The 27,740-nt window shown below is 39.9% G+C and overlaps 1 protein-coding gene across 5 annotated transcripts in view; it reads right to left on the bottom strand.

Annotated features, from left to right (window-relative positions):
* Window positions 1–27,740, bottom strand: part of JAKMIP1 (janus kinase and microtubule interacting protein 1) — a 250,316-nt gene that overhangs the window by 124,351 nt on the left and 98,225 nt on the right. For 3 of the 5 annotated variants that reach the window (XM_054031023.1, XM_054031021.1, XM_054031020.1), the window contains 2 exons: window positions 9,180–9,392; window positions 4,651–4,929 (listed from right to left, as the gene is read on the bottom strand). In XM_054031023.1, the coding sequence (XP_053886998.1) occupies window positions 4,651–4,779 (129 nt within the window). In that variant the 5' untranslated portion in view covers window positions 4,780–4,929; window positions 9,180–9,392. Of the gene's footprint in view, window positions 1–4,650; window positions 4,930–9,121; window positions 9,393–27,740 lie in introns of all 5 variants that reach the window. The other 2 variants (XM_054031019.1, XM_054031022.1) reach the window with 2 other exon arrangements.

Genomic DNA, 27,740 nt, shown 5'->3' with positions numbered 1-27,740 from the left:
CAAGACACAAACATACAACTAGCAAATCAGAATATCCGTCTTTTTCAATATATCCTGCCTCTAACCACCTGTCAGGTTCAGATACTTCAAGAAAACCCAACAGACCATCATGGAATAACTTACCCAAAGTAGACAGGATACTGGGTTGGATGGACCTTTGGTCTAACCCAGTATGGCCATTCTTATGTTCTTATCCTAGTGGAGAATGACAGGCACACCAAACATTTGCTCAGTATAAGTCATTCTTCTAAGGAGAAGAGGCACCTAGCTGTGCCCAGATTTTAAGGGGATTAACACATCGCAGGATGGACAGAGCTTGAAGCCCACAGGCTTAGAGTCTGCCATTCAAGGGGGCAGGTCTAACCATCAATCCTTGATCCAGACAAGTAGATATGATCACAGCAGTCAGAAGTCAAGATAAATCAGATGAGCTATAAAGGTTTTTAGAGGATTTGTAGAAGGTTTAGCCAAAAACTAAGAATTTAGTGGGTCAGAGACTTGCTAAGTTCCATCCTGCTGCCACAGGTGGTCACCCTTTCTTTTATACCTTTGTATGGGAGCATCAGGAGGCACAGGGAACGTGAGAGACCATGATGGACACTGCTATTAAAAAAAAATCCAATCTCTCACACAAGGCACATGTGCATCTACGGCCAGATCTACACTGACACATACTTGAACTACACTCGTCTCTGCTTTGCCTTTCATTTTAGATATCATCACACACACACGAGTGAATTTGCAGGAGCCAACAATTTAAGTTGTTCAACAACAAATTCAGCCCACTGGGGAGACATACTCTGGTTTGTGATGGCTCAGGTAAGATTTGGTTTCACAACAGCCATAGTTTTTTAGTGTATAGAAATATGCTAAAGTTAATTTTTAAAAGTGTCACAATGTAATCAGGGACTGAAATATATCCTCTTAATGATTATACAAGCAGCTAAGAACATTTCTAACTTGTTATCTAATGATGTTAGGAGATAATTATGTCCCGGGTAAATTTAGAAGCTTTTCCTCCGATAAATCATTAATATAACATATGTATATCCCTAAATAGAAAGACAGAATATTTAAGGGATTTAAATTAAGTTACATTTAAGGGATTTAAATTACGTTAATTAACCTCAAAAGACTGTTTCCTTAGCTAACACTACACAAATTCCAGATGCCACTGAATTGTTTCTTGAGCAGCCTCAATACTTTTCCATTCACCTCTGTGCCAATAAAGCCATTTCATTCATTTAGGTTCTCTAGGAACAGTGCTTCTTGCCTCCTGAAATTGTTTATTTTTATCTTTAATTTCAGTTAGTTTTTTTTTCATTATTCAGTTTGAGTTACTCCATAAAAAGAATTAATCCCCCAGGGCTCAATTGTATCCAATTGAGGGGGGAGGGATAGCTCAGTGGTTTGAGTGTTGGCCTGCTAAACCCAGGATTGTGAGTTCAATCCTTGAGGGGGCCACTTAGGGATCTGGGGCAAAATTGGTCCTGCTAGTGAAGGCAGGGGCTGGACTCGATGACCCTTCAGGGTCGCTTCCAGTTCTATGAGATAGATACATAGGATAGGTATCTTTTGATAGAGAACTCTCCATTACTTTACATATGCTACCAAAATGCTGCCAAATTTCCTGCAGTATCTTTGTCAGCTCAGACACAGCACAACCTTGTACTTGATCCGATAGTACAGAGGACTTGGTGACATAGCACACCAGGTCATTCCATCAATCAAACCCACTTCTCTCTAGGTGAAATCCTAGCCCCATTAACATTAGTAGAACCAGGATTTAATCTTCTGCCTCCGTCCCTATCCCTATACTCTGACAACAAAAAACAACTAGTATGGCCTAATCCTTTCAGATTTACTGTTACTCACATCTACCCTTTTACTCCTCCATTAGACACACTGATTATGAAGCATCTCCTCCCTCACTACTTGGATGGCAGGGGTGTGTGGTTTGAGGGAGAGTAGGGGACATGAAGTGTGGATGGTGTCACCCGGATTGTAGGGGATACAGGTATTGCTGTGCAGTTGCTCTAGCTGCATTAAAGAAGTGCTGGATTTTAGGGCAATGCAGTCTGGCTTCTTTCATTCACATATCCCTGATACTGCCTTTCATAAACACAGAGTTTCCACCATGGCAACCATGGATGGCAACTCTCCAGCTGGGAGAACAGAAGTTTAAGATAACCATGGATGGCAACTCTCCAGCTGGGAGAACAGAAGTTTAAGATAACCATGGATGGCAACTCTCCAGCTGGGAGAACAGAAGTTTAAGATAACTTCCAAAGCAGATGGTCTCTAATGGCAGAATAATGCAGCAGTCACACTACCAGGACACTGGCATTGCCTGTATACATGAGCTACTTTAAGAAAGAAAATGAAGCAAAATAGCTGAGAAATTTTAAAATATATATATATTTTCAGATTAATTTGATAGAATGGTGAAATTTAAACTGAGAATTGTCTTTTAAAACATAGCAGCACTGAGGTCCTATAACAGGATAGCAGTGTTACAGCACAATTGTCAGTCTCTCCCTGGGTTTACAGGGCCTGAATGGCTGGCAAGCTTCCTGGCCTGTTGTTCTAAGACACACAGAAAGCTTTGCACCACCCCCAGCATCACAGTTTACTCATTTTATCTGTGGCGGAAGGGGAGGCAGAGGGGAACAACAATAACATTGGCTGCACTGTTCGCACACCAATTCTTCTGACTAATCCACGAGAAGCATTAAGAAGGGATCAGGCTGCAGCTCAAACTCCACAGTTTAAAAGTAAACTGAGCAGGAATGTGCAAGAAGGAGAAGTAAAAATTATCCTCTGTAATTAGGTTTTTCATAACTTTCTGTTCTGCAAAATATTTTAACATTTCAATATTTTGTCCCAATTTGTGATGAAAAACAAACGTCATAATTTCCTAGGGGACAGAAATTCGGATTTTCCACCAGCTCCATACTGAATTTATTATGGCAACTGAGTAAGAGTTTGTTCGAAAGAAAAAAAAATCTGATTTTCATCTGCAACATTTTATTTAAATGAATTATATAAAATAAGAAGACTGTCTAAGGCTTTGTCTACGCTGCCAATTGAACGACAAAACTTTTGTTGTTCACAGGTGCTCAAAAAAGCACTCCCCCCTCCCCCCGAAAGACAAATGTTTTGCCACGGCAAGTGGCACCGTAAATAGCTCGTTGTTGGCAGGAGCGCTGTCCTGTTGACAACGCGAACCCCACTTGTAGGGGGCGGAAGTATTTTGTCAGCAAAAGTGCCGACAAACAGCGTTAACACTGCCCGACTTTTAGGGACACAGCCGTGTCGCTAAAAGCTGTGTAGTGTAGCCAAAGCCTAAGATCCAGCATCATTACCCTCTCAGAAAGTTAGAGAGGGCACAGAAGAGGAAGTAGAGCTAGAGATCAACTGATAGCCTAATGCAGAATCACAACTCCAAAGATCTTATGAAGATTCTCCCATTCCAGTGGAGAACAGTCTTCAGATAAAAGACCAAGCAGAAAAAAAATGTTACATTTGAGACCATTTTTATATATTGTAAATGGCAGAAAATTTTTTGCTTCTGCTTCAAAACCTACCTTAAAAATAATGATGGAAAAAGACAACGGGAGCCACCTGGAAGTGTTAGTGGGTAGTGATAAAATGTTTGCTCTGATTACAGGTCTCTGAATCCGCATGCAAAGGGATGTATGTGAAATCTTTTACTCGGCTATGTGAAAAATTTAGCATAGAGATCAGAATTTCTTTTTTACACGATTATCTCACACATATTTATTCATGCTATGGGTTACATATAACACTTCTGAGACTACCTTTAACTGCAGAAAAAATACCTAGAGTGGATCTGGCAGTCTATAAAATTCAGTGTGTTTTGTAGGGAGTCAAGTGCACTGATGGTCCTCAATTAATTAATAATAAGCCTACTGGTCCATCCACCTCTGAGATGCTGCAAGGAAATAAAATTATACATGCTAACAGCTGTTTAAATATATATAATTGATGAACGAACAAAATCTCTTGGGTATGCCACTGATTATTCACATATCTGGAGCAATTACAGTGTGAAGAGTAACATTTAGACTGCTGTTCCAAATGCAAATAGCCAACACCACATGCAACCTAATGGGGTCAAATCAGGACTGCATCAACGATTTCCTCAGTCAGTCTGCATTCTGCATATGCACTTAAGTGGAATGCTTTGAATGTGACTTACAAGTTCAACTTTCCCTTCAATTCCTTTCAGTGTTTAAAATACTAAGCTCTGACACAAACCTCCTGATCATTCACTTTATTTCCTTTAGTCACATTTTATTAATACCTCTTGATTTAGCAACACTGCAAATTTAACACAGACATTTACTCCCTCTTGCAGGTTATTAATGAAGATTTTAAATAAGACTGGACCTCGTACAATTACATTTCACTACACACCTCACTGTTTAATACTTTTCTCTTTATTCATTTCATTCTGGCTACGGTCCCTCAGCCAGCGTTCAGTCCATAGGACAGTGCACAGATCCAAGCCGATATCAACTCATTTTGAAAGTACATTATTTTTGAGAGACACTGGTGTCAAATTGTCTGCTGGTTCAGAACTGAACATACCACTTCGAAGCATTCTTAGAGCGTGCAAACACATACCTTGCTTTTTTCTTGCTGGAATTCTATCTGGATGTTGGTCAGTTTAATCCGTAGTTCCTCATTAGCAGCCTGAACTGCTTCTATCTCCATGTCGGACCTCTCTCCCTTGGCACGGCTTTTCTTGGACATAGTTATTTTTAAAGTTTACAATAAAAATCCCTCACGCCACGCTGAACCAATAGCCAAGCAGCCTTCTGTGTTAGACATTAACAATTTAAGTAGTCCTCAACACAGTCCTGCATGTAACACTTTTCCATCATGGCTGATTTCTTTCAGATCCTGAAAGAAACAGAGAAAAAGAAACAGACCTATTAGACTGCAGCACTGTTTGACAGAATGAGACATCAAACAAAATGCATATCATGGATTATAAAACAAATGTGTGTTACTTCAAGCAATTACAATTACATAAAAATATACAGTACTTTTCTCTAGCATACCCAGGAAGTTACAGTATACTACGCTTTTATAGAGGAGGAAAACAAAGACCAGAAAAGTAAAAGTTGCACATATGTAACGTTTCCCCCACACAACACTTCATTATCTAAATATACTCAACCCCATTTTCCAGAAATTCATTTCCTTCTTGTCATGTTAAAGAGCAGATATTAACAAAAATATGAATCACTTCTTATTTAGGACCTGATCCTGAGAGAGGCTGAGCATTCACAACTGACGCTGGGCCTGATCTTGGGTCAACTGAAGCCAGTGGGAGTTTGCCACTGACTTCAATAGGAGTCATTACATTTAATTCATGTTGTAAATAGAACAGGAAATTGTACAATATTAACTTAAAGTTCCATTACATCTCTTGCCTTAATGGAGTCAGAAAATAAGTCACCATTAGTTATTATTTACAGAAACAATTCTGTAATTATAATAGTAATATATTATAAGATTGCATATGCTATGGAAAATTGAATGCCTCTGAAAATCAGATCCAAAAATACTAAACTCCTTTAAGTCCAATTATATTCCTAAGCATGTCTCCAGGTAAAGTGTTTGTTTATTTAAATCAGATATTCCAGGAGTGTATCAATACCATACAAAGAACTCCAATTCCAAATAAGTAGGAAATTGTAGATTCGTTTGCATACTGACTAGTTATAGAAACTAAATCTGATTTTCTTCCTGATCACCTCTAGAACACCAAGTTATTCACAGAAAGCAGGAACAGCAGCACTTACTCTTGGCAGTGAATTAGTTGACAAATTGACTTCCATTTTTTAAATATCCATTTAATCTTCATCACCAAATTATATGCCACAATTTTAGCATTCTTAAGGTATTTGCAATTGGACATGCAAATATTGCTTCGGTACCTAATGTGTTTGATATTAATTTTCCTTTCAAAGAATAAGCCGTGTTTCTCCCCCACTTAAATCTATGTAGGAGTTAATTCAGGGGTTGCATTATTACCGAAGACAAATACAGTCTTTAGCACTTGGTGTTTGTATATAGTGTCTTTAATGTAAGGTTCTCAGAGTATTCACAAACATTAACTTTAATGTAACAACAAAAACAAAAATATGCAAGTATACTCAATTAACACATCGGTAAACAGATTTATAGGAGTCAACTTGCCCAAAGTAACACCTCTCTGCCTTGTTCTAATTACCATATTAGACAACACTACTAGTGAGTATTTGCCTCAGTTGCCCATTAGGATCCAGTATAAATAGACCAGAGACTCCTTTTTAATTGACTGGAATTAAAAAAAAATGTTTTGTTTTGTAGTCCTACCCCTACCTCTTTCCAACCATAAAATCTCATTGTGACAGGGTAGTCTGCCCCTTAAAGATAGTAGTGCCTAGTTGTCAGTCCAGCCCCCAACATGTGGCATGGTCGTTTATGGATATAAGAGGTTCAATATAAGGATGGAACAGGGATATGGAGAGAGAGGAAGCTGTCTTGGGAGTGAGTGATGCTTGTCACTGAATCTTTAAGGATCTGAGGAGCCTTGCAGAGAGAGCATGGCAAGGCTCCCCTCTTACCCAAACAATCAGGGATGGGGACTAGCATATATCCTGCCTAGTCCCTCATAAAAGGTCAAATACCAGCAAAAGGCAGCTATCAAACCCTCTGAGCCTGAGAACTACGTGGTACAGCTGAAGGAGAAGCTGGCTAAGGTCCTGCACTGGACTAAATTACATCCCAGATGCAGGAGAACAGGGCACTCCTGGCCTACGGAGAGAGGTAACAACTGCCTGAATTACCCAGCTCCAGGAGAAGAGCAGAGCTCTCTTGCCATAAGGAGAGAGAGAGAGAGAGAGAGAGAGAGAGACTGAGAAGTAACCCTGAAGGGACTGGGAACATGGCACAAGGGAACACTGAAGGCCAGAAGAAACTTTTGCTTATTTGGGACTTTTGTTATGGGCTATTTTGTATGCGGTTTTATAATAAACTGGCCCCAAGGAGGGTATTATTAAGTCAAGAGCACCTGAAGTGGAGTTATTGAGTTCCTGAGATGGGAAACTGAGACAGGAAGTTCCTGGAAAGCCACATTTAGTCAGAAGAGGGTGCTGGAAGGCAGTAACAGCCTGTAACACTCATCATCTAACTATTCCATACAGTTAAATTTAATATGATTTTATATAAAGCCATTCATAATGTAGGTAGCTTTAAAAAGCAATTACATACTCATAGTGCAGCGATTCTAGAGGTAAATGCAAATTCAAGGCAAAAAATACAAACTCCGAGTAACAAGAACCTTCATAGGGTTGGTGGCTCTTAAGGCTTTTTTTGCCTTGATGATGATGATGATGATTAAAGGAGGAGAACAGCTAGCTACTGCATGTGATATATTCCATTATATTCTAGATTAGAGATAACCCATAATCAAAACACTGCCTACATTTGTGGGAAATTTGGATTCAAATTCAGTTTTAAAAGTTATATACCTCTGGGACCATCTTTAATGAAGAGGTTAAAATAAATCAAAGTGAGGTTGTAATTAGAAGTACTCTATGTCATGACAAAAGCTTTAAAAAGTATGAATGAATTCCTTCTAAACTTGAAGGTAGACAGATTCTCCAAGGAGCTATTCCTGAAACCCATACCCAAGCAAAATTCCTACTGTATTTAGATATATGATTGAATTCAATGTGAATTTAGCCTAAGTACAAAAATCAAAATCACCCTCAAGTGTTAGGACCAACCATGGTCTAATCCTAAATTGGATGAATATCCCACAGCTATCAATGCTCTCCATCAATAGCATGAGGCAATGCAGTAAGATTGTGAACAAAATGACATTGAAAAAAGGAAGGAATATTCCACAGTTTGGCAAAATTTGAATCTTTCTATTCACAAGCTTCGACATCTCATTTAATAATTTACAAGATTCAACCTGACACATGGCGTCACAAAAGCACCCAGTGTGTAATCCTGCAGTCTGTTAAGACAGAAAACTGCCATTGTCTTTGGTCAGAGTTATATGTGTGTGTACTTCGAATGTATCATTGCTTTGGCAGTACTTGAATACAAATTATATCATATTTATATCATTTTTGCAACAGAGTCAACAGTGTGATGCTGTTGCAAAAAAAGCAAACATGATTCTGGGATGTATTAACAGGTGTGTTGTGAGCAAGACACGAGAAGTCATTCTTCCGCTCTACTCTGCTCTGGTTAGGCCTCAGCTGGAGTATTGTGTCCAGTTCTGGGCACCGCATTTTAAGAAAGATGTGGAGAAATTGAAGCAGGTCCAGAGAAGAGCAACAAGAATGATTAAAGGTCTTGAGAACATGACCTATGAAGGAAGGCTGAAAGAATTGGGTTTGTTTAGTTTGGAAAAGAGAAGACTGAGAGGGGACATGATAGCAGTTTTCAGGTATTTAAAAGGGTGTCATAAGGAGGAGGGAGAAAACTTGTTCACCTTAGCCTCTAAGGATAGAGCCAGAAGCAATGGGTTTAAACTGCAGCAAGGGAGGTCTAGGTTGGACATTAGGAAAAAGTTCCTAACTGTCAGGGTGGTTAAACACTGGAATAAATTGCCTAGGGAGGTTGTGGAATCTCCATCTCTGGAGATATTTAAGAGTAGGTTAGATAAATGTCTATCAGGGATGATCTAGACAGTATTTGGTCCTGCCATGCGGGCAGGGGACTGGACTCGATGACCTCTCAAGGTCCCTTCAAGTCCTAGAATCTATGAATCTATGAATATGGCAAAAATGGAATAAAATGATGGAGGAAAAAAGTGAATTTGAAACTGCTCCCTTCCCCCTCTCCCCGCTCCCTCCCCCGGCAATAATTCCAAGTTCTCCTTGCAGCAATAGTTTGTGGATTCTCAGTCTCTTAATTCCCTCTGCAGTGTAGAAACCATCACCCTTTTAATTAAAAGAAGCATGGAAGAAAAATGTAAAATAAAAGAAAAAAATATTACAAAATGGTCTAAGATTCAACTGGTGACTTAAGTTTTTGGTTGGGGGGAAGGAGATGGGAAACATTTTATGTGGTCAGCAAATCTTACCTAACCAGTTTATTTTACAATAACTCTGCCAAGAAAAGATGGTGTCCAGTTTTCATACCATTCCAGTGATGTTAGTGATGGAAAATCCATTAGACTTCAGTGGTGTCAGGAAACCCCATCAGCTGAACATTATCAATCAATAGTTCCAATTTCTCTTCTTCCTACTTATCTTTTTATGGATTCAAAGGATGCACTCTGTCACCATCAGAAGCCATTCCCTGCTTCAGAACCATCACTGAAATGATTAATAGATGGTTCTAGACTTTTCTTCCTAAAAACAAAATGAGAAATTGCTGTATAATATGCCTAGCAATGTACAGATGTTAAACTTTAATGAAACATTTCAGCCACATGCTAACAAGTCCCTGATAAGTGGTGTAGCTTCATAAATGTGTTGTACCTTTATAAATACTATACAACATGCAAGTTACAAAAAATCAATTTTTTTCTCCAAAGGAGTGTGAAAAAGTCTAAAGTCCTAGGTCTAATGTTTGCTTAAAAGTTACAAAAGCATGACTTCTATTGTGTCTCCTGTAAAAAAAAACACTCATTTCTAAAAAATCCAGAAGTATGCAAAGCAATTCTCTGCTGAACATACGAAATTTACATGGAGAGAAGTATCTTTAGGGTACATGAGTCATATGCTTTCAAAATAGGAAATAGTGTGGTTGGCATATCATTTTATGCCAACATGCAAAATTTACTAGAAATTTCCATGCAAAATTCAGAATTTCAGCCTTGATTTCAAATTAACCAACACTACTCAGATTCAACTTGATTTCTAGCAGGTAAAATTGTTAATTAGTCATCATGACTGAAATATTAGAACAAATAAAGAGAAAAGCAGAAAATGTGTGGGCAAGAAATAATGTCAGTTAAAACAATCTTCCTACACATCAGGCAAAACCAATTGCTGTTCTGTTTGGTTAGTGACTAAACTGACAGGCAGAGAATGCCAATTCCATTTAAAAAATGTCTCTTTTACCAGGATTTTTCCTTCAGAGAATGATTTCATCTTCTGCCTTTAAGCCAAAGATTAATAATACAGCAGCAGCAAAGGGCTCTTTCCTATGATTTAGTGAATCCTAAGAAAGGAAAGCCAAGGACCCATAATGAAACTAACCTTCTATCCATCAAGATGCTAAAGGGATTTTTTTAAATTAGATCAGTAAGCTTGTTTCTGTTATTGTTTTGTTTATTTTTAAATTTTCTTTTCTACCTTGTAAAATTTATAACCGCCTTTCAAAATTTGGATTTTTTTGTTAAAGGAATATGCTATTTGTATAGATCTAGTAAGATCAACATGATGGTCTTAAATAAAAGGCACTTACCTTGGGGAGACTGAACTACATATTTTAGCAGTTTAGGATTGATGTTTAAGCATATTAAAACCAATTTTGTAGACCAAATATCCAGGGCTTCCTAATCTCAGACACTCAGTTTATAGAAGCATTTTCAGCACATACTCTTTTCTGAACAGGGGTGAACTTAAGCATATGCTTAAGCACTTTGTTGACATTACAGGATGAGAAGAATGACTCTAGAAAGGTGCCACTTACCTAACAGGTATTATTGAAGACACTCTGATTACCTTCCCTAGACCTGAGGAACAGCTATTGAAGCTAAAAAGCCCTTCCACCAACAGAAGTTTGTCCAATAAAAGATATTACCTCTCCCACCGTGTCTGAGGTACTACTTATATCCTTTAATCAGAGTCAAGCTTCTGAACACATAAGAATGAGTGAATTCCAATAGGATCCTGGAAATTTTCCAAGGGTAGAGATTTTGTTCCTTGCAACAATTTTTACATATAAAACTGGAGAACTTGTAGATCTTTCTATTTACAGCATGCAAATTCTTATACATTTACAATATTTAAGAAGGAGAGAATGAGCGATTGCAATCCCGGACATCAGTTGCAACATCAAGTGCACTACCACTGAGTGAAGAAAACCAGGAAGATCACTTTTACCACATACTTTAGGTTCATGGGAATTTGATTTCACACTAATATGAGTTATTAAGTAGCAACATATTATGAGTTCACAGAAATGGAAAAGACATACAAACTTATCCTTCTCCAATATTGTGTTCACAATTCTGTTTATGAATATATCCTGCAGTACTTGATTAATGAGTATTTCTGATTCCATTTTTGAAACAAGGCTAGGACCCAGTTTTGTTTTGGTTGTACCTTCTTGTTGTGAAGGTTCTGTTCAATATCATAGCAGTACAGCCACCATTGAAATTATGGTTTTATAAAAGTTCCCAATCTAACCCCTGTTTAAAGCCACTCCTATCTTTCTGAAAACCACTGGACTGAAATTTTTCTTGCTTGGTCCTCTCCTCTTGCGCTGTTGGGCCTGTATAGGAGATAAGTACCACTACTAATGTCCACAGAAGAGTTCCAAAGTTAATGGCTCCCTGACCCCACCCTCCTAGGAGACCACAGCTACCTCTCTCACAAGCTTCACCAGCTGATAGGAGTTTCTGTAGGTGTAGGCCTATTAACGAGCCACACAACAGGAGTGCTCTGATTCCCTGACACTCCTTAATAGTTTTGCAATTGTGGAAGGTGCCTGCTAGGACAACTTGTGTTTCTTCTTATGCAAACCATGTCTTCCCATAACACTGTTCCCTACATCCCTCCACAACCTGACAATCCACTGCCCTCTAAGCTTCCAGCCAGCCACAGCCCCCTATGGAGACACCAAGTGACAGGGAGCTGGGGAATTAAGCTGCTTGTCAATGTGGAAACCTTTGTTTTAGTCCCTTATAAAGTGCAGTGACTTCCCGCACACATGATTATGCATTTGACAAGATGCACACAGCCTGAAGTTCTTGTCTCAGTCCTTGTGAAACGTATGTGCACTTTACAAAGCATGCAGTGGTGCATTCTGTAAAGTGTGTTGGGTACAGAGGGAGAGTCATCTTTTAATATACCTTAGAAGCTGCCTGAGGGATGCAGAGGAAGTGCTCTCTCCTGAAGACAACCGAAAGCATCTGGGACATAGCACTATATATCAAGGTACTTATATGGGACCATCCCTACAGTGCCTGTATGGTGTCTAACACGTAGTTCCATATTATTGGACGTACATGAGCTATGAATAGTTTCCTGCAAATCAAATGGGTTTCAAACCTCAGAGTAGAGCTAGGTGAGCAATGGTCTTCTCCTTCCATGAAAATTTTCCCATTCTGCAACATCACAAAATAAACCTTTCAATATTTTTTGATGAAAAAATCACAATCAATAAATCAATCACACTCACACAAATAGCCTGAGGGTGGGTTCACTCACATGGCATATGGGAGACCCAGGTTCAAGACCCTGTTTTGCTGAAAATTTCCCAACTAGTTCTACCACAGACTAACTCCTTTTTGGTTTTTGCAGGGGTATTTTTTTTTTGGTCTATCCCTGCATTCTCTCTCCTCATCCATTCAGAACACACACGCGCACACACAGAAACTTCATTCAAATTTTACTTGGGGTCATATGCTGGTACAATTGAAGTGGGTGGGAATTTTGGTCTTGATTTCAAGAATCATAGAATATCAGGGTTGGAAGGGATCTCAGGTGGTCATCTAGTCCAACCCCCTGCTCAAAGCAGGACCTTAAAAACCTCTAAGGAAGGAGATTCCACCACATACGTAAGTAATTCTACCAAAAATAAATTACATATTTATTTCCCCTCTACCTATACAGTGTTTTCCTCAAAAGCAGCAATTACAATTCTAGAGTCACTGATATATTTTATTTCCCACTTAGCACACTTCTTTAAAAACACAGATCAAAATATCAAGAAAAAAATACATAAAAAAACCAATAATCCATGGGCCAGTGATAAGGTTATGATGATATGTTGTGGTGAAACAGCAACTTCTTTATACTTGGAAAGACTGTTTAATTTGTGAGCACTGTATGATTTCTGACATCTTAATTATTTGTTCTCTTGTTTTTAAAATACTCAGGTTCTATAAACAACATTATAAGTGATTACATTTTGATCAGTTAGCAACATTAAGTGCATAATGCAATGCATAGAAAGTCCGGAGAGCTGGGGTATATTCATAGTTCTAACATTGACCTGTTATGTGATTTTGGACAAGTCGTTTCACAGCTCTGTGTCTCAGTTTCCCCATCTATAAAACAGGGATGATACCATGTATCCTCTTTTGTAAAGTGTTTGAGATCTATATATGAAAAAATGTTAAGAATATTATTTTGGAAACAAGTGTCTTGGTTTTGGGATTTGCAATATTTGGGGTAAAGTGGGGGAATTGAGAGTGGTTTTGTTTTGTTTGGGATGTATATTTTAAATATACATCTTCCTTTAGGTTAGGTTTATTTTTTAAATAATCCATTTCAGGTTCCACACCGAGTACCTTTGGGTTGCGTGCTTTAAACATGACCGTGAAATGAATTGCGCCGGCAGCTTCAATACATGAAGAAATGCAGTATTCCCTTTATCACTGACATGTAACACACACGACGGCTGGGAAAAAAGCATCTATCTTCCTAAGCTTTATACTCCATTGATTCCTAGATAATAGTAAGATGCATAAAAACCACATTGCTTTTCTCTTTAGGAAAGAGTGGATACATCCATCACACTTACAACATCTAGCACTCCTTTCAAGTATAACTTACTCGTAGAGTTCTTAGTGCTATTTGGAAAACAGCTCAATACACTGCATTTGGTGTAATAAAGAATCTGAACACATAGTAATTAGTCTCATACGCCACATTCCTTTTACCTACAACATGAGGTACCATTTTCTTCCATTTGTGATTATTTTTATAAAGCTAAACAGAACATCTCTTGAGAAAATAACAGATGGAGGTAATCACAAAAATTCTCAGGTCAATGACTTGTTTTGAACAATAGTTTTGTGGGTTTTTATTTTGGATTATTTTAATTCCATATGTTTCTCGTGTTCTTTAGCAAATTCTTTTAACAAAAAACAAACAAACAAACAAACAAGACGTAAACTGAACAGATAACCAGTTAGGGAATTCACCCTCTTCCTCTATATTTCCTTCTCTACCTGCTCAATATTGTGTTATATTAAATTGATCAAAAGTATTGTCTCTTGTATCTCATTACTTGAAATAATATAAAAACCCCTTGCTGTATTCTCTGAAGTTTCATTCATGAAGACAAATAACTCTTATGTACTAGATTTTGTAATCTACTTTATCTTTATAAATTTGTGCTTTACAGCAATACTAATTTTTTTTAAAAAATGAAGGCAAAAATATTAGTGTCTCTATTAGCCAACGTTAATTTACATAGTTCAGTAATTAACTGGGACTACCCAGTGTTAAGTGGATTTAACGCCTTCATCTTGAGCTCTTTTGTACAAATTTGCAGCCACTAATCACACTGTACCTCAAATCAAATGGGAAATCCAATGTAGTGAAAGCCAATATTTATATATCATCAAAATATTCCCAATCATGCAGACTTTGTTTAATTATACTTTTAAGGTACTACAAACACAGTAAGCTTATTATTTTAGTTAGACGACTTCTCAGTACAAAACTGAACCTTGTTTAAACAGCATACAACAGTGTAGGAACGGAAATGAAGAAGAAACTAGAAGTAACAAACCGGACTGAGAACTAAAGCAAGCAGAACGAGAATCACCAAAGAAGTACAATATAAGCAAAATGCTTAAAAGTTACCCTGTAACAACACATCAATTTATTATGCCGCACATCATTCCCAGTTTATGGAGCTTTGGATGCATACAGTAATTAGTAACCCGTATTATTTTTATATGCTTGAAGATAAGAACATCTGTACTGCAGTCAAATTTTCCAAAAGAAAATTTAGTGTCAGTAGTCAGGATCCAACAATAATATTAGAGCTGCAAAAATAAAGTATTTTTCTGTTACCAAAACTAAGCATTTGTGGTCTCTGTCCTACCTGAGTGATCCACATAAGCGATTTATGAATCTGCTACTGTTTTTACCTAATGCACATAGTATCAGAGGGTTAGCCGTGTTAGTCTGAATCTGTAAAAAGCAACAGAGGGTCCTGTGGCACCTTTAAGACTAATACTTCTGTTAGTCTTACAGGTGCCACAGGACCCTCTGTTGCCTAATGCACATAGTTCTTTAGCTCTAGCAGTAGGGTCTTTGGTTTTAGCTCTGAAGATCCTGGGTTCAAATTCCACTGTTGGCCCAAGCAGATTTGGTGAGGTTAGAAAAATAAAAATACTTCAGAATACTGGGTTATCGTGAATGCCCACTATCAGAAAAGGAATTGATGGATTATAATAAGTATAAATGGAAATACTGTACTTACTAGTAGACTTATTGTCTCTTCCTCAGAACAGTAAGAAAAAACAAATCATCATAACAACAAAGGAAGACCTTATTTAAAGTCCAGGAAACTGGATTTTAGTGGTGACCGTAAGTTTCTAGTAGGAGTTCTAGTCCAATTGTTCTTTGATTCAGAATCACCAAATTACAGTATAAAATTATAAAATGGTACATTCTGAAAAGTATGAGTTCACCAATGCAGAGAACTAGAGAAGGGTAAATATAATACCTTACTTCACAAAGGGGAAAAAGGAGGACCCAGGGAATTCAGAGACCAGTCAGCCTAACTTGGACACCTGGAAAGATACTGAAACAAATTCTCAAATAAACAAGTTCACAAATTTGCTCAAATCTGTAGGATAACAAGGTGGTAAGTATTAACCAATATCCATTTGTCAGGAACAAATCCTGCCAACCTATCTAATTTCCTTCTATGACAGAGTAACCAGCCTAGCGGATACAGGGGAAGCAGTAGACATGATATATCTGGACTTTAATAAGGCTTTTGACAAAATTCCACATGAGATTCTCATAAGCAAATTAGTGAAATATAATCTAGATGAAATTACTGTAAGGAGGGTGCACAACCAGTTGAAAGACCAAACTCAAAGAGTAGTTATCAATGGCTCACTGTGAAGCTAGGCGGGCACATCAAGTGGGGTCCCCTAGTGATCCTGTCTGGGGTTCGGTACTATTCAATATTTTCAATAGCGATCTGGAGGATGGAGTGGAGAATGTGCTTATACAATTTGCAGATGGCGTGCAGACAGGTTTCAAGCACTTTGAAGGACAGGATTAGAATAAAAAATGACCTTGATAAATTGGAGAAATAATCTAAAAATCAGTAACATGGAATTCAGTACAGACAAATACAAAGTACTACACTTAGGAAGGAAAATATCAAATGCACAAAACAGGGAATAATTGGCTAGGCAGAAGTACTGCTGAAAAGGATTTGAGGGTATACTGGATCATAAACTGAATATGAGTCAACAGTGTGATGCGGGTGAGAAAAAGGCAAATGTCATTCTGGGGTGTATTAACAGGATGTCATATGTCAGACACGGGAGATAATTGATACGCTTTATTTGGCACTCGTCAGGTCTCAGTTGGAGTACTGTCTCCAGCTTTGAGCACCACTCTTTAAGAAAGATGTGAACAACTTGAAGTCCAGAGGAGAAGTAGTTTAAGAAATATGTCTTGAGAGGAAAGGTTGAAAGAACTGGGGATGTTTAGTCTAGAGAAGAGAAGTCTGAGGAGGGACATAACAGTCTTCAAATATGTAAAAGGTTGTTACAAAGAGGATGCTGATGCACTATTCTCCATATCCACAGAGAATAGGACAAGAAGTAATCAGCTTACTTTGCAACAAGAGAAATTCTGGTTAGATATTAGAAAACAACACTTTCTAGCTCTAAGGATAGTTAAGTACTGGAACAGGTTGCCTAAGAAGGTTATGGAATCCAAGTTGCTGGAGGGTTTTAACAACAGATTAGATAAACACCTGCCCTGGATAGTCTTTGTTTACTTAATCCTTTTCCATGATTTTGCACAGTACTGATGTTAGGCTACAATTATCCAAATCTTTTTTAATATTGGCACGGCATTCGGTTTTTCTGGGGGGGTTGTTTGTTTATTTTTAAGCCCCTTGGGACTTTCCCAGTATTCCAAGATTTGTTAAATGTTAATGTCAGTGGCTCAGAGAACTCATTAACCAATTCTTTTAAAACTCTTGGGTGCAATTTATCCAATCCTGAAGATTTTAAAATGTTTAACTTTACCAGCTGCTGTTTAAACGTCCTCCCTTGTTACTGTCAGAACAGAAATTACTGAATTATCTTTCTAAGCTGTGCATAAGTCATCCTACAACTTTCCAAATACATAACAGAAATATTTATTGAACACTTCTGCCTTTTCTGCATTAACAACAATTTTACCATTTCTGTCTAGTAATGGATCTATACCATCGCTATGATTTGTTTTCTACCTAACATGTTCTTAAAAATCCTTCTGATAGTCCTTAACCCTACTGGCCACAGTGATTTCTCATTGATAACTTTAGCTTCCTTTATCAATTGTCTGTTTTTTTTACTGTTAATTTATAGTCATTGCAATCAGCTTTCCCCCTTTTCCATTGTTACATATACTGATGTTTTTTACTGCTGCTTTCACTTCCCTTCTTAACTGAAATGGCTTTTAACAAAGCCATCCTTTGTCATTGCAGAATTAATGGTTTGGACGCATCTAGCATAGTTTACTTAAACAATTCTCAATTATCATTCACACTATTTTGTTTACATTTTTCCTCCTAATAAACTTTGCTCATAATTGTTTTCAGCTTTGGCAAGCTGACCCTTTTAAAGTGTCATGCATATCTTACTGGTTGGGACTACATTCTGTTTGCATATAAAAGAAGTCAGATTATGATCACTTGCACATAGGTAACCAGTAATTTAGTTCAATAATCAATCCATCATTGTATTTCAGAATGAAGTCTAATATAGAATTATCCTGAATAGTATATACTTTTTGTTTCAGAGGACTATCATCTATAATTTTTTAGTAATTTCATATCAGTAGCAGCATGAGATTTGCAATGCATGTCATCCAGATTTAAATATACCAGGATAACACAGTTTTTCTTTCTTACGGGTAACTAGCAACAGTTTCCAGGACACTGGTAATCATCCATGCAGCAAGGAGTGGGACACAAGGGCTCTCTCATTCTCTAGGATGCTCATCTCGCCTGGTTATAGGGAGCAGGGAAACACCGTGAACCTCCTTTTATTCTCCCTAACCTGACAAACCTCACTGTGTTATTCAGACCACCCAATGACCCTAGTTAGGCTTGTGAAAGTGAGAGAGTAGTTCTGTGCTAAATATGCAACCCTAACATTTATTCAACATTACAGGAAGCTGGAAAAAGAAGGAACATTTCTGGTTTAAAAATTACCACTATTCTGACACACAACAATAAAGACAAAGTGCAAGGGTACAATGTGCTGATTTTATAAAGTGACTGCCACCTCACCTATATAATCAGCCAATAACTTTCTATGTGAAAGATGATATTCATAATTCACAATGCCTAAGGCATACTTTCCACAAGCTTCAGATGACCTACGTTTCCTGCTTCACTTCTCTTCTCTCTGTAATAAATAGTGACTGAATGGGTAAAGTGAGAGCAGTCACAACTTCAATAAGTTAAATGTAATAATACTCTGTTTTCAACCATCAAATATAAATCAAATTCACTAGAATCATTTACTGACTATATTGTAGACCAACCGTTAGAAATATCAATTTACTAAGTTCCTAACCAGACAATCCTATTTTCTTTTCAGTGGACCTATGGAGTGGAATTTTCGAAAGCACTCTTGCAGCAGAGTTGGGTCAATGCCGAGTGTTTTTAAAAATACCACCTGTGATGTTTTAGGAGAAAACAGAAGTGCAAATGCCTTTATCCTGACGTAAAAACTGCACAGGTTTCCTGTACTGAAGTTTCACAAGTGCTGTCCCAGGTAGTCATATCCTTAAATTGTATTAGAGACCTCTTTTCAAATAAGGCATGTAAAAAAATAAGAATAATACATTTAAAAGTCCAAACGCCACAGAAAGCAATGATCAAGAAGCACTACGGTTGACATTTGAATGGCTGTGTTTGTTGCAATGACAACTTCACCTTAATGCAAACAGGAAATGATGCAATGTGCTAGGTGTTGTAAAAGCCTATGACAATAAGGCCCTTACCAGACTGAGGCCTCTGTGTGTTATTGCAATTAAAATGTTAAACAAATTAATAAATATTACTTGACAGCATTACATGATCCCAAAATAGTTTAATGAACAATCTCTCACAAGATAATCCCCTTGAGTCAGGAATCTCTTACAAAAGTTGGAGGGATGGTAATTTCGAATTGGGGGCAGAGACCGTTGCTATCTAATGTTGCCCCTGCAACAAATACCCAAATCTTTGTCACCTCTGAACAAGTCTATTGCAACCACTGTACTTAATAAGAACAGGAGTACTTGTGGCACCTTAGAGACTACCAAATTTATTTGAGCATAAATAAATCCGAAGAAGTGGGCTGTAGCCCACGAAAGCTTATGCTCTAATAAATTTGTTAGTCTCTAAGGTGCCACAAGTACTCCTGTTCTTTTTGCGGATATAGACCAACACGGCTGCTACTCTGAACACTGTACTTAATGAAGCTCACTAGGGAGTTTCAGAAATCAATAAAGCACACCAGCATTGCTTTAAAACAGATGTACACACACTGCAGCGTGTTCACCACCACAAACCATGCATTATTCAATAATGAATGCTGATTGGCATCCCTCAGGGCTCCATCCTGGCCTCGATAGTTTTTAATCTATACACCACGAATATATCAGCAACGGAGTCAAGGAAATCCATGTATGCGGATGACATTGCCCTAGCTGTTCAGCACACAAGCCTTCATACCATCAGCCGTGCCATAACCCGAGATCTCAGCACAACGGCTGATTATTTCCAATGCTGAAAACTTAGACCTAACCCGAAAAAAACCCATGGTAACAGCTTTCCATCTGAACAATAAAATGGCTAATACCAAACTCGATGTGCAGTTCTGCAATGAGTGTGTCAGCCACGAGGCTAATCCAAAGTATCCTGGCGTTACACTGAATCAATCCCGACAGCTGCTGAGACAAAAGTTCCCAGGGCAGAACCTTGAGCAACAGAAGGCCATGTAAATTTACACAGGGAAAATGACATACACCATAGTAACCCAATGGTCCAGGTTTACTTAGTACTAGTGCATGGAGGTGGGGGAAAAAAACGGTACTTAAAGACCAGCGGCTCAGCAACAGCCCTGCGAGCAGAAGTTGATGACAAATGGGAGCTGAACAAGGGTGTCCTCCAGCTATTGTGGCTACATCCCCTTCCTGGCTAGGAAAACCCAATTTGGGGGCAATGTTGGTCGGTCATGGGTCTTGGAAAGAGGACAGCATGAGGCTCCTTTCCATGCCAGGCAACGCACTGGGCTTTTTTCCAACAGAAGCTGGTGGAACCATAAATTGAGCCTCTCTGTACAAGTTAACAACCTGATCCAAAGGCCACTGAAGTTAATGGAAAGGCTTTCATTGTTTTCAATGGATGTTGGATCAGGCTCTATCAGAACAGCACATTTGTAAAAGCTTTACCAATATTTATTCAATTGTAGCTGTTCTTACATTCCATGCACTAAAATGCATGTTAAAAATATATTAACAGTAGATACTTAACCAATCATGTTACAACAAGCAGTCCCAAGGCACACACAAAAACAACAATGAAACATACTGAGGTTCAAACCCCAAGAATCACTCCCAAAACCCAGGGCTTACAATAGAATTAAAATCCCTGCTCCCATACTGAGTGAGCAAGTAAAGCCAGGGTACTGGATTAATTGCAATTCAATACAAGTGCATTCATTCTAAAAGGTTCCCCTGATCTTCCTGCCAACTGCTTTCTTGTGAACACACAGAATATTTAAACCGACAGGATGCATGCTCTCTGAAGCAACAGATGCCCAACTTTCTGTTACTCAGATAATGCCCCAGCTTTGTGACTTGAAGAGATCCCCAGGTGAGGAAATTGGACTTTCACATCCAAGCTTAAAGCTCTCACTACTTTTCCTCCTGCCATTAAAGAATAAAGCTATAAGAATTTTCTAGAATGAAGAGAAAGGTCAAAGTTCAAGGACTGTTCACCTACACCAACAATGCCTTCTTTAAGGAGTCTTCCCAAAGAAGACTATGGAAGTAGCAAATAATGGGCCAAATTCTAGTACCCCCGTGTTGAGTAGCATTATTGAAGTCATGCTTCTGAGATAGCTGGGAGGTTGGTTTTTGTTTGGGGCAGAGTTGTTTTGTTTTGGGCTTGGATTTTTTTTGTAGGTTTTTCTTTTAGGGTTGGTTTGTTGTTGTTTCGCTAGCTTACTGTATTTTTCTTTCGGCATCAGGAAAGGACTTTTGTTTTCTAATTGTAATGGGTTACGTTATTTGATTATTTATTTAATTTGGCAATTTTTTATGTTGCCAGGATAATTCCTGCATGAGAAAATTATAAGCCAATTGGCAATAAACTGGGGAAGGGAGTTGTCTCTTCTAATGCGGTGGATGGGAGATGGGGGATTGTGATGCGTTAGATTAATGGAACCATAGTGGTAGAGACCTTGGCTATTCTAACCCCTTTACAATGGTGAAGTATTTACAGGTTATGATGTAAGCTAGTGGGGAAAGCCTTAGTAGGACAGATGGACAAGTCAGTATAAGAAGCAATTAAGGGGTATCTTGTCTCCCAGTTATCAACTGGATAAAGAGGTGGCCTGTAATCAAGAGATTGGCTTTGACCATCCCTTGCTGCAAGAATTATATGTTTTCCCATGTTGTGTAATTTGTTATGTTTAATCATAGTGGATCACAGTGTAACACCGTTGGAATAAATAAATAAATAAATAAACAAAAGCAAACATCATTCTGCGACGTATTAAAAGGAGTGTTATAAACAAGACATGAAAAGTAATTCTTCTGCTCTAATCCATGCTGATTAGGCCTGTAGTATTGTGTCCAGTTCTGGGTGCCACATTTCAAGAAAGATGTGGACAAATTGGAGAAAGTCCAGAGAAGAGCAACAAAAATGATTAAAGGTCTAGAAAACATGACCTATGAGGGAAGATTGAAGAAATTAGGTTTGTTTAGTCTGGAGAAGTGAAGACTGAGGTGGGACATGATAACAGTTTTCAATTACATAAAAGGTTGTTACAAGAAGGAGGGAGAAAAATTGTTCTCCTTAACCTCTGAGGATAAGACAAGGAGCAATGGGCTTAAATTGCAGCAAGGATGGTTTAGGTTGGATATTAGGAAAAACTTCCTGTCAGAGTGGTTAAGCACTGGAATAAATTGCCTAGGGAGGCTGTGGAATCTCCATCATTGGAGATTTTTAAGAGCAGGTTAGACAAACACCTGTCAGGGATGGTCTAGATAATACTTAGTCCTGCCATGAGTGCAGGGGACTGGACTACATGGCTTCTCAAGGTCCCTCCAATCCTATGATTCTGCAGCATGTGTGCCATTCTGCCAATCAGCAGGAGTACCCCGCAATCCTTACTCTCAGCAAATAACACTACTAAAAAAATTAATTGATCTAAAACTGACAGAGCGATACATTTAATATGAGAATTCACCCTGATCTCTGGTTACAAAAAAAGAAGTCTAAAGACAGAAGCCACAATAAGAGGATACCATCCCTCAGGAATCCAGGATCTCATTGCTTTCATTTTGAGTATAAAGGGCTTTTGATATCCTGCAGTAACAATATACCCAAATAGTTTATTGCCTATGACAAAACTACCTCAGACTGTTTGAGAAATTTAAAAAATCTAGCTCAAGGAAAGCATATTTTTGTGGTTAAGGCACTGGGCTGAGACTTGGGAGATTCTGGTTCGATTCACAACTCAGTCACAGACACCTTGTTTGACCTTGAACAAATCACTTAATCCCTTGGTAAAATAGGGATTACACCTCACTGAGGTGTTATGAAGACAAATTAAAATACAAGGCTTTCAGACACTGAAGTAATGGGGACTTATAAATACCTAGGGAGTGTTTATCATTATTCCTAGAGATATTGCAGGAACCATTGCAGTTGACAACCTACCAAAACTACTATTCTTTCCCTAATATCTACAAAGACACTTCTAATAAATCTGTTCTGAAAACAATGTTTTTCTCCCACAAGTAGCTCTGGAAACAGAATAATCAAATAAAAGCTTTTACTAGATAGAAGAGTAAGCAGGTGACTGACTCCCGCATACATCACTGAATATTGTTAGGCAGCCTACATAATACCTTAGACTGGGTATTAGATACCATGTGAACATCTTAAAAGCCTGAGAGAAGAGGAGGAGCCGAGCTCTTCTTCATGTATCATTGAAATTAATATCCCTTAAAGTTAGCAAACACTAAAACACAAATCCAGACTAATACACTGGCCAAACACCCTAAGGATTTGGAAATATATATATTTAAAAATAGAGAGGAAAAAGAAATGGGATGTCTATACTTTGTTGTCTTCTACAGTAAAACATCCAGCATCCCCATTCTCAACCCTCAGGTTTCAGAGTAGCAGCCGTGTTAGTCTGTATCCGCAAAAAGAACAGGAGGACTTATGGCACCTTAGAGACTAACAACCCTGTGTCTCTCAGAAGATTGTGGCAAGCAAAGAGCAAAGTAAAACTGACTGACGTAGTTCAACTCTCTTTTGTTTGAACCTTGAAATCAAACACCAGATGGGGAGAAAGACAGACAGAGCTACTCTTCCAAGCTCCACCCACAATAACAGCCTCACCCCCAGAGATGCCACTCTCAGATTGCTCAGAGGTCAGAATCATAGAATCATAGGACTGGAAGGCACATCGAGAGGTTTTCTAGTCCAGTTCCCTGCACTCATGGCAGGGCTACGTATTATCTAGACCTGGGGTGGGCAAACTATTTGGCCCAAAGGCCACATCTGGGAATAGAAATTGTATGGTGGGCCATGAATGCTCACAAAATTGGGGTTGGGGTATGGGAGGGGGTGAGGGCTCTGGTTGGGAGTGGGGCCAGAAATGAGGAGTTCAGGGTGCGGGAGGGGGCTCCAGGCTGGGGCGGGGAGGGGGGGGAGGCCTCCGGCTGGGGGTGCAGGCTCCAGGGTGGGGCTGAGGATGAGGGGCTCGGGATGCAGGAGGGTGCTCTGTGCTGGGATTGACGGGTTTGGATGGCGGGATGGGGATCAGGGTGGGGCAGGAGGTTGGGGTTTGAGGAGAAGCTCAGAGGTGCAGGCTCCAGACGGTGCTTACCTCAAGCAGCTCCTGGAAGCAGTAGCATGTCCCTTCTCTGGCTCCTGCATTGAGACGTGGACAGGTGGTTTTCCACACTGCCCCGGCCATAGGCACCATTGGCGCGCCAGTTGCAGTCATTGGAGGGGGGCCATGCCACTGCTTCCAAGAGCCGCGTGGAGTGGCCCCCGACCCTGAGCCCCAGCTGGAGCGCCGGAGCAGGGTAAGCCCCAGACCCCACTCCCCAACAGCAGCTCATGGGCTGGCTTAAAATGGTTGGCGGGCCAGATCTGGCCCGCGGGCCATAGTTTGCCCACCTCTGATCTAGACCATCCCAAAACATAACCACTCATGCTCTCTGGGCTCAGCTCCTCTCAGTGGAATCCAAATACAGCCATGGGCTTTACTAGGTCCCTCAGGCCTGGCACTCCCTCAGTGAGACTCACGTGCCTGGCATGGCTTCTTGAGCTTGGCTCACCCTTAGGGGTGCTCACATGCCCCAATGGGCTTTCCTGCTTGGGCTTGACTCCTTCCTGTCTGGGCGGTAAAGAGCAGTGGTACTCCCCCAAGCCCACTCCTCTGTGGTGCCAAAATGAACTGGCATTCACAGGAGATTATATAGATCTGCACAATCCTCCCTCCCTCCCTTTTCTTACATGCTTTCATGAGCAGTGAGTTAACAGTGTTGATATTTAAAGTATTCTCACTGGCATCCGAGTTAGCACTCAAAGACAAATGGGGCAGGTGACACTCCTCAGAGCTACTGTTTCAGGGTCTGTAAATGCAGGCCTATGTCACTTTGCCTCAGAAATGTAACCTGAACGTATCTCAGCCAGAGACTTACCTCTCACTCCCATTGAAAGCTTAGATTCTGACAGCATTAAAGAGGTGCCAGTATGCTGTACTGCCATGTACAGCTGAATCAGAGCCCCGAGTGAAACCCTCGCACAACCTGCAAAGATTAGATGTTTACAAAATAGCTCGAGCTTTTGCATTACTGGGTAGATCTACAGTACCCCTGCCTAAAAATGAAAGTGAATTACTTAAAAACAACACCTCTGAAAAGCAAGCAGCCTTGGAGGACAAACTGCCACTCTCTCTGCAGCTTCGAACAGCACTGACATAGGCATGACACCGAACAATAAGAGGTAGAATTTCAGGGAACTGACAACTGTTCTATGTGTAAATATCCTCCATCATCCACAAGCTGAAAACTCCTCCCTACCACAGAAAGAATGCCAATAAAATGCACTTCTACCCAACAGTAATGGCCAAAAACTGATTCAAACACTGCCAACATTTGCTGGAAAGGATGTTGGCAAGTAGGTCGCCACACATATGCAATGTTTTCTGGGAATGACAAGAGAGTCAAACACGTTGGTCAAAACGCCTCCTCAAAATCTTTTACTTTTATTTTTGGGTAAAATGCCCAGCCCTGAATCCACAAACCAGAAAGATATTTATTCAGAAATATTAACAGTAGCAAAAAAAAACCACATCACTACAATATGGTTCACAAAAGAGAAACCTGCAATTAGTTACAATTACAAAATCTAGAATTAGAACATGGTAAATCAGAATACAAGCGTGTTACACACCACAGATCAGATTAGACAGTCCCAAATATATTTTGAGGATATTTGGGATTTAGCCAATGTAACAGACAAGAAACACACACAAAGATAATCAACCACCTAACGGTGAAAGCTTGGTTGATGTATGCAAGAGATTATTGCCCATGCAATTTAAAATCTCCTAGTGAATAAATTTGCACTTCAGCATCCAACTGCAAATTGTAAGGGTCAGTAATTGGCACACATTTTTACACTGTACCCAGGGATGAGTTGAATGCCTTCATAGCTTGGTTATTTGGGGCATTCAGGGGATTTAAAAAGTGATTTGTTGTTCACTAGAAAAATGCACTGATCCTTTCCGCCTGTGAAACTATTATTCTTTATCAAGAAATCAATCTGCTAGTTGAATATGCTATTTCTCATAGGAAAAAATGAATAGGTTATATTGTTTACTTGAATAAGTCTTAACATGTCAGCCAGAGCTCCTACAGATGAATGAAAGAATATTTATTTTCCTGGTTTCCTTATGAACACAACCTTTTCTCCTCCCAAATGACTAGCCTAACAAGAACACTCCATAAATCATTAAACTGTTCAGTAAGCTCAGGGCCGGCTCCAGGCACCAGCCGACCAAGCACGTACCTTATAAGGGGCGGCCAATATTGGGGTGGCGGGGGGCGCTCGCGGTGTTTTTGTTCGCGGGGCAGTGCTCGAGGGGTGTTTTTTTTGTTTCACTGGCGTGGCGTTGTGGGGGGCGGGGGCTTCAGTGGCACAGCGCTGGGGGGGGGCGGGGGGTTGGGCGGCGCAGCCTGGCCCGGCACTCGGGGTGGGGGTTTGGGCGGCCCGGCCTGGCATTTCAGGGGCCAGGCTTTGGGTGGCCCAGCATGGCTCTCAGGGGTTTGGGCGGCCTGGCCTGGCCCAGCGTGGCGCTTGGGGGGGCGGGGGTTTGGCCGGCGCAGCACTCCGAGGAGTTGGGCGGCGTGGCGCTGGGGGTTTGGGCAGTGCGGCGTTCCGGGGGTTTGGACAGCCAGGCACGGTGCTCGGGGGGAGAGGGGGGATGCGGGGGGTTGGGCGGCCGGGCGAGGAGCTCGGGGGGGGGGGGGGGGTTGGTGGCCAGGCACGGCGCTCAGGGGGGTTCAGCGGCCCAGCGCTCCGGGGGTTTTGGGCGACCCAGCGCTCAGGGTGGGGACACGGGGGTTTGGGCGGCCCGGCACGGAGGGGTGGGGTGTTATGGCGGGGCGGTACTCTTCTTTTTTGCCTGGGGTGGCAAAAAAAGTTAGAGCCGGCCCTGAGTAAGCTACCTAACTTAGATTGATATTTTTGACGTGTATTATCATGTACACAGACAGCAAGATTTATTCCATTGTATTTATTGGTTATAGTATAAACAGTCATATTTATAAACTCCACACAATAACTCCTGTTCTCTCAACCCAATTGAGTTAATAGAACTCTCTTCCCTTATGCCATCCTGGGTTGTGTTGGGTCAATATCAGGTACCAGAGATATGTTCACTTGCTTCTGCCATCTCAGTTCCATTAAACTAAACTTCTCAGAATCCTCACTTCCTCAACTCACAGACTTTTCTGGCACCAATTTTTCTCTCTAATCCCACTCTTGGGCCTTCTTGACAGGGAAGGATGTTTTGATTTGCAGTACAGTAGAGAACAGTGTGAGGGAAGCTTCTACAGTACACTGTGACAAAACTAAAGCAAAACAGACATAACATCGAAGTTACTGGTAGAAGAGACCTCTTAGTTCAATATTTCCCAAAAGCCTGGGGCATAGCCAAAGGAATATCATCAGGAGTGAATGGGCAGCACTCTCAACTCTTCCACAGAGTCTCAGCGGTCATTAAAAATATGATAGTCTCT

Source organism: Malaclemys terrapin, chromosome 5 (genome assembly GCF_027887155.1).
Source record: "Malaclemys terrapin pileata isolate rMalTer1 chromosome 5, rMalTer1.hap1, whole genome shotgun sequence".
In the NCBI taxonomy this organism is placed as follows: domain Eukaryota; kingdom Metazoa; phylum Chordata; order Testudines; family Emydidae; genus Malaclemys; species Malaclemys terrapin.
The sequence above is the reverse complement of the archived record's forward strand: the minus strand, read 5'-3'. Positions and strand labels throughout refer to the sequence as shown.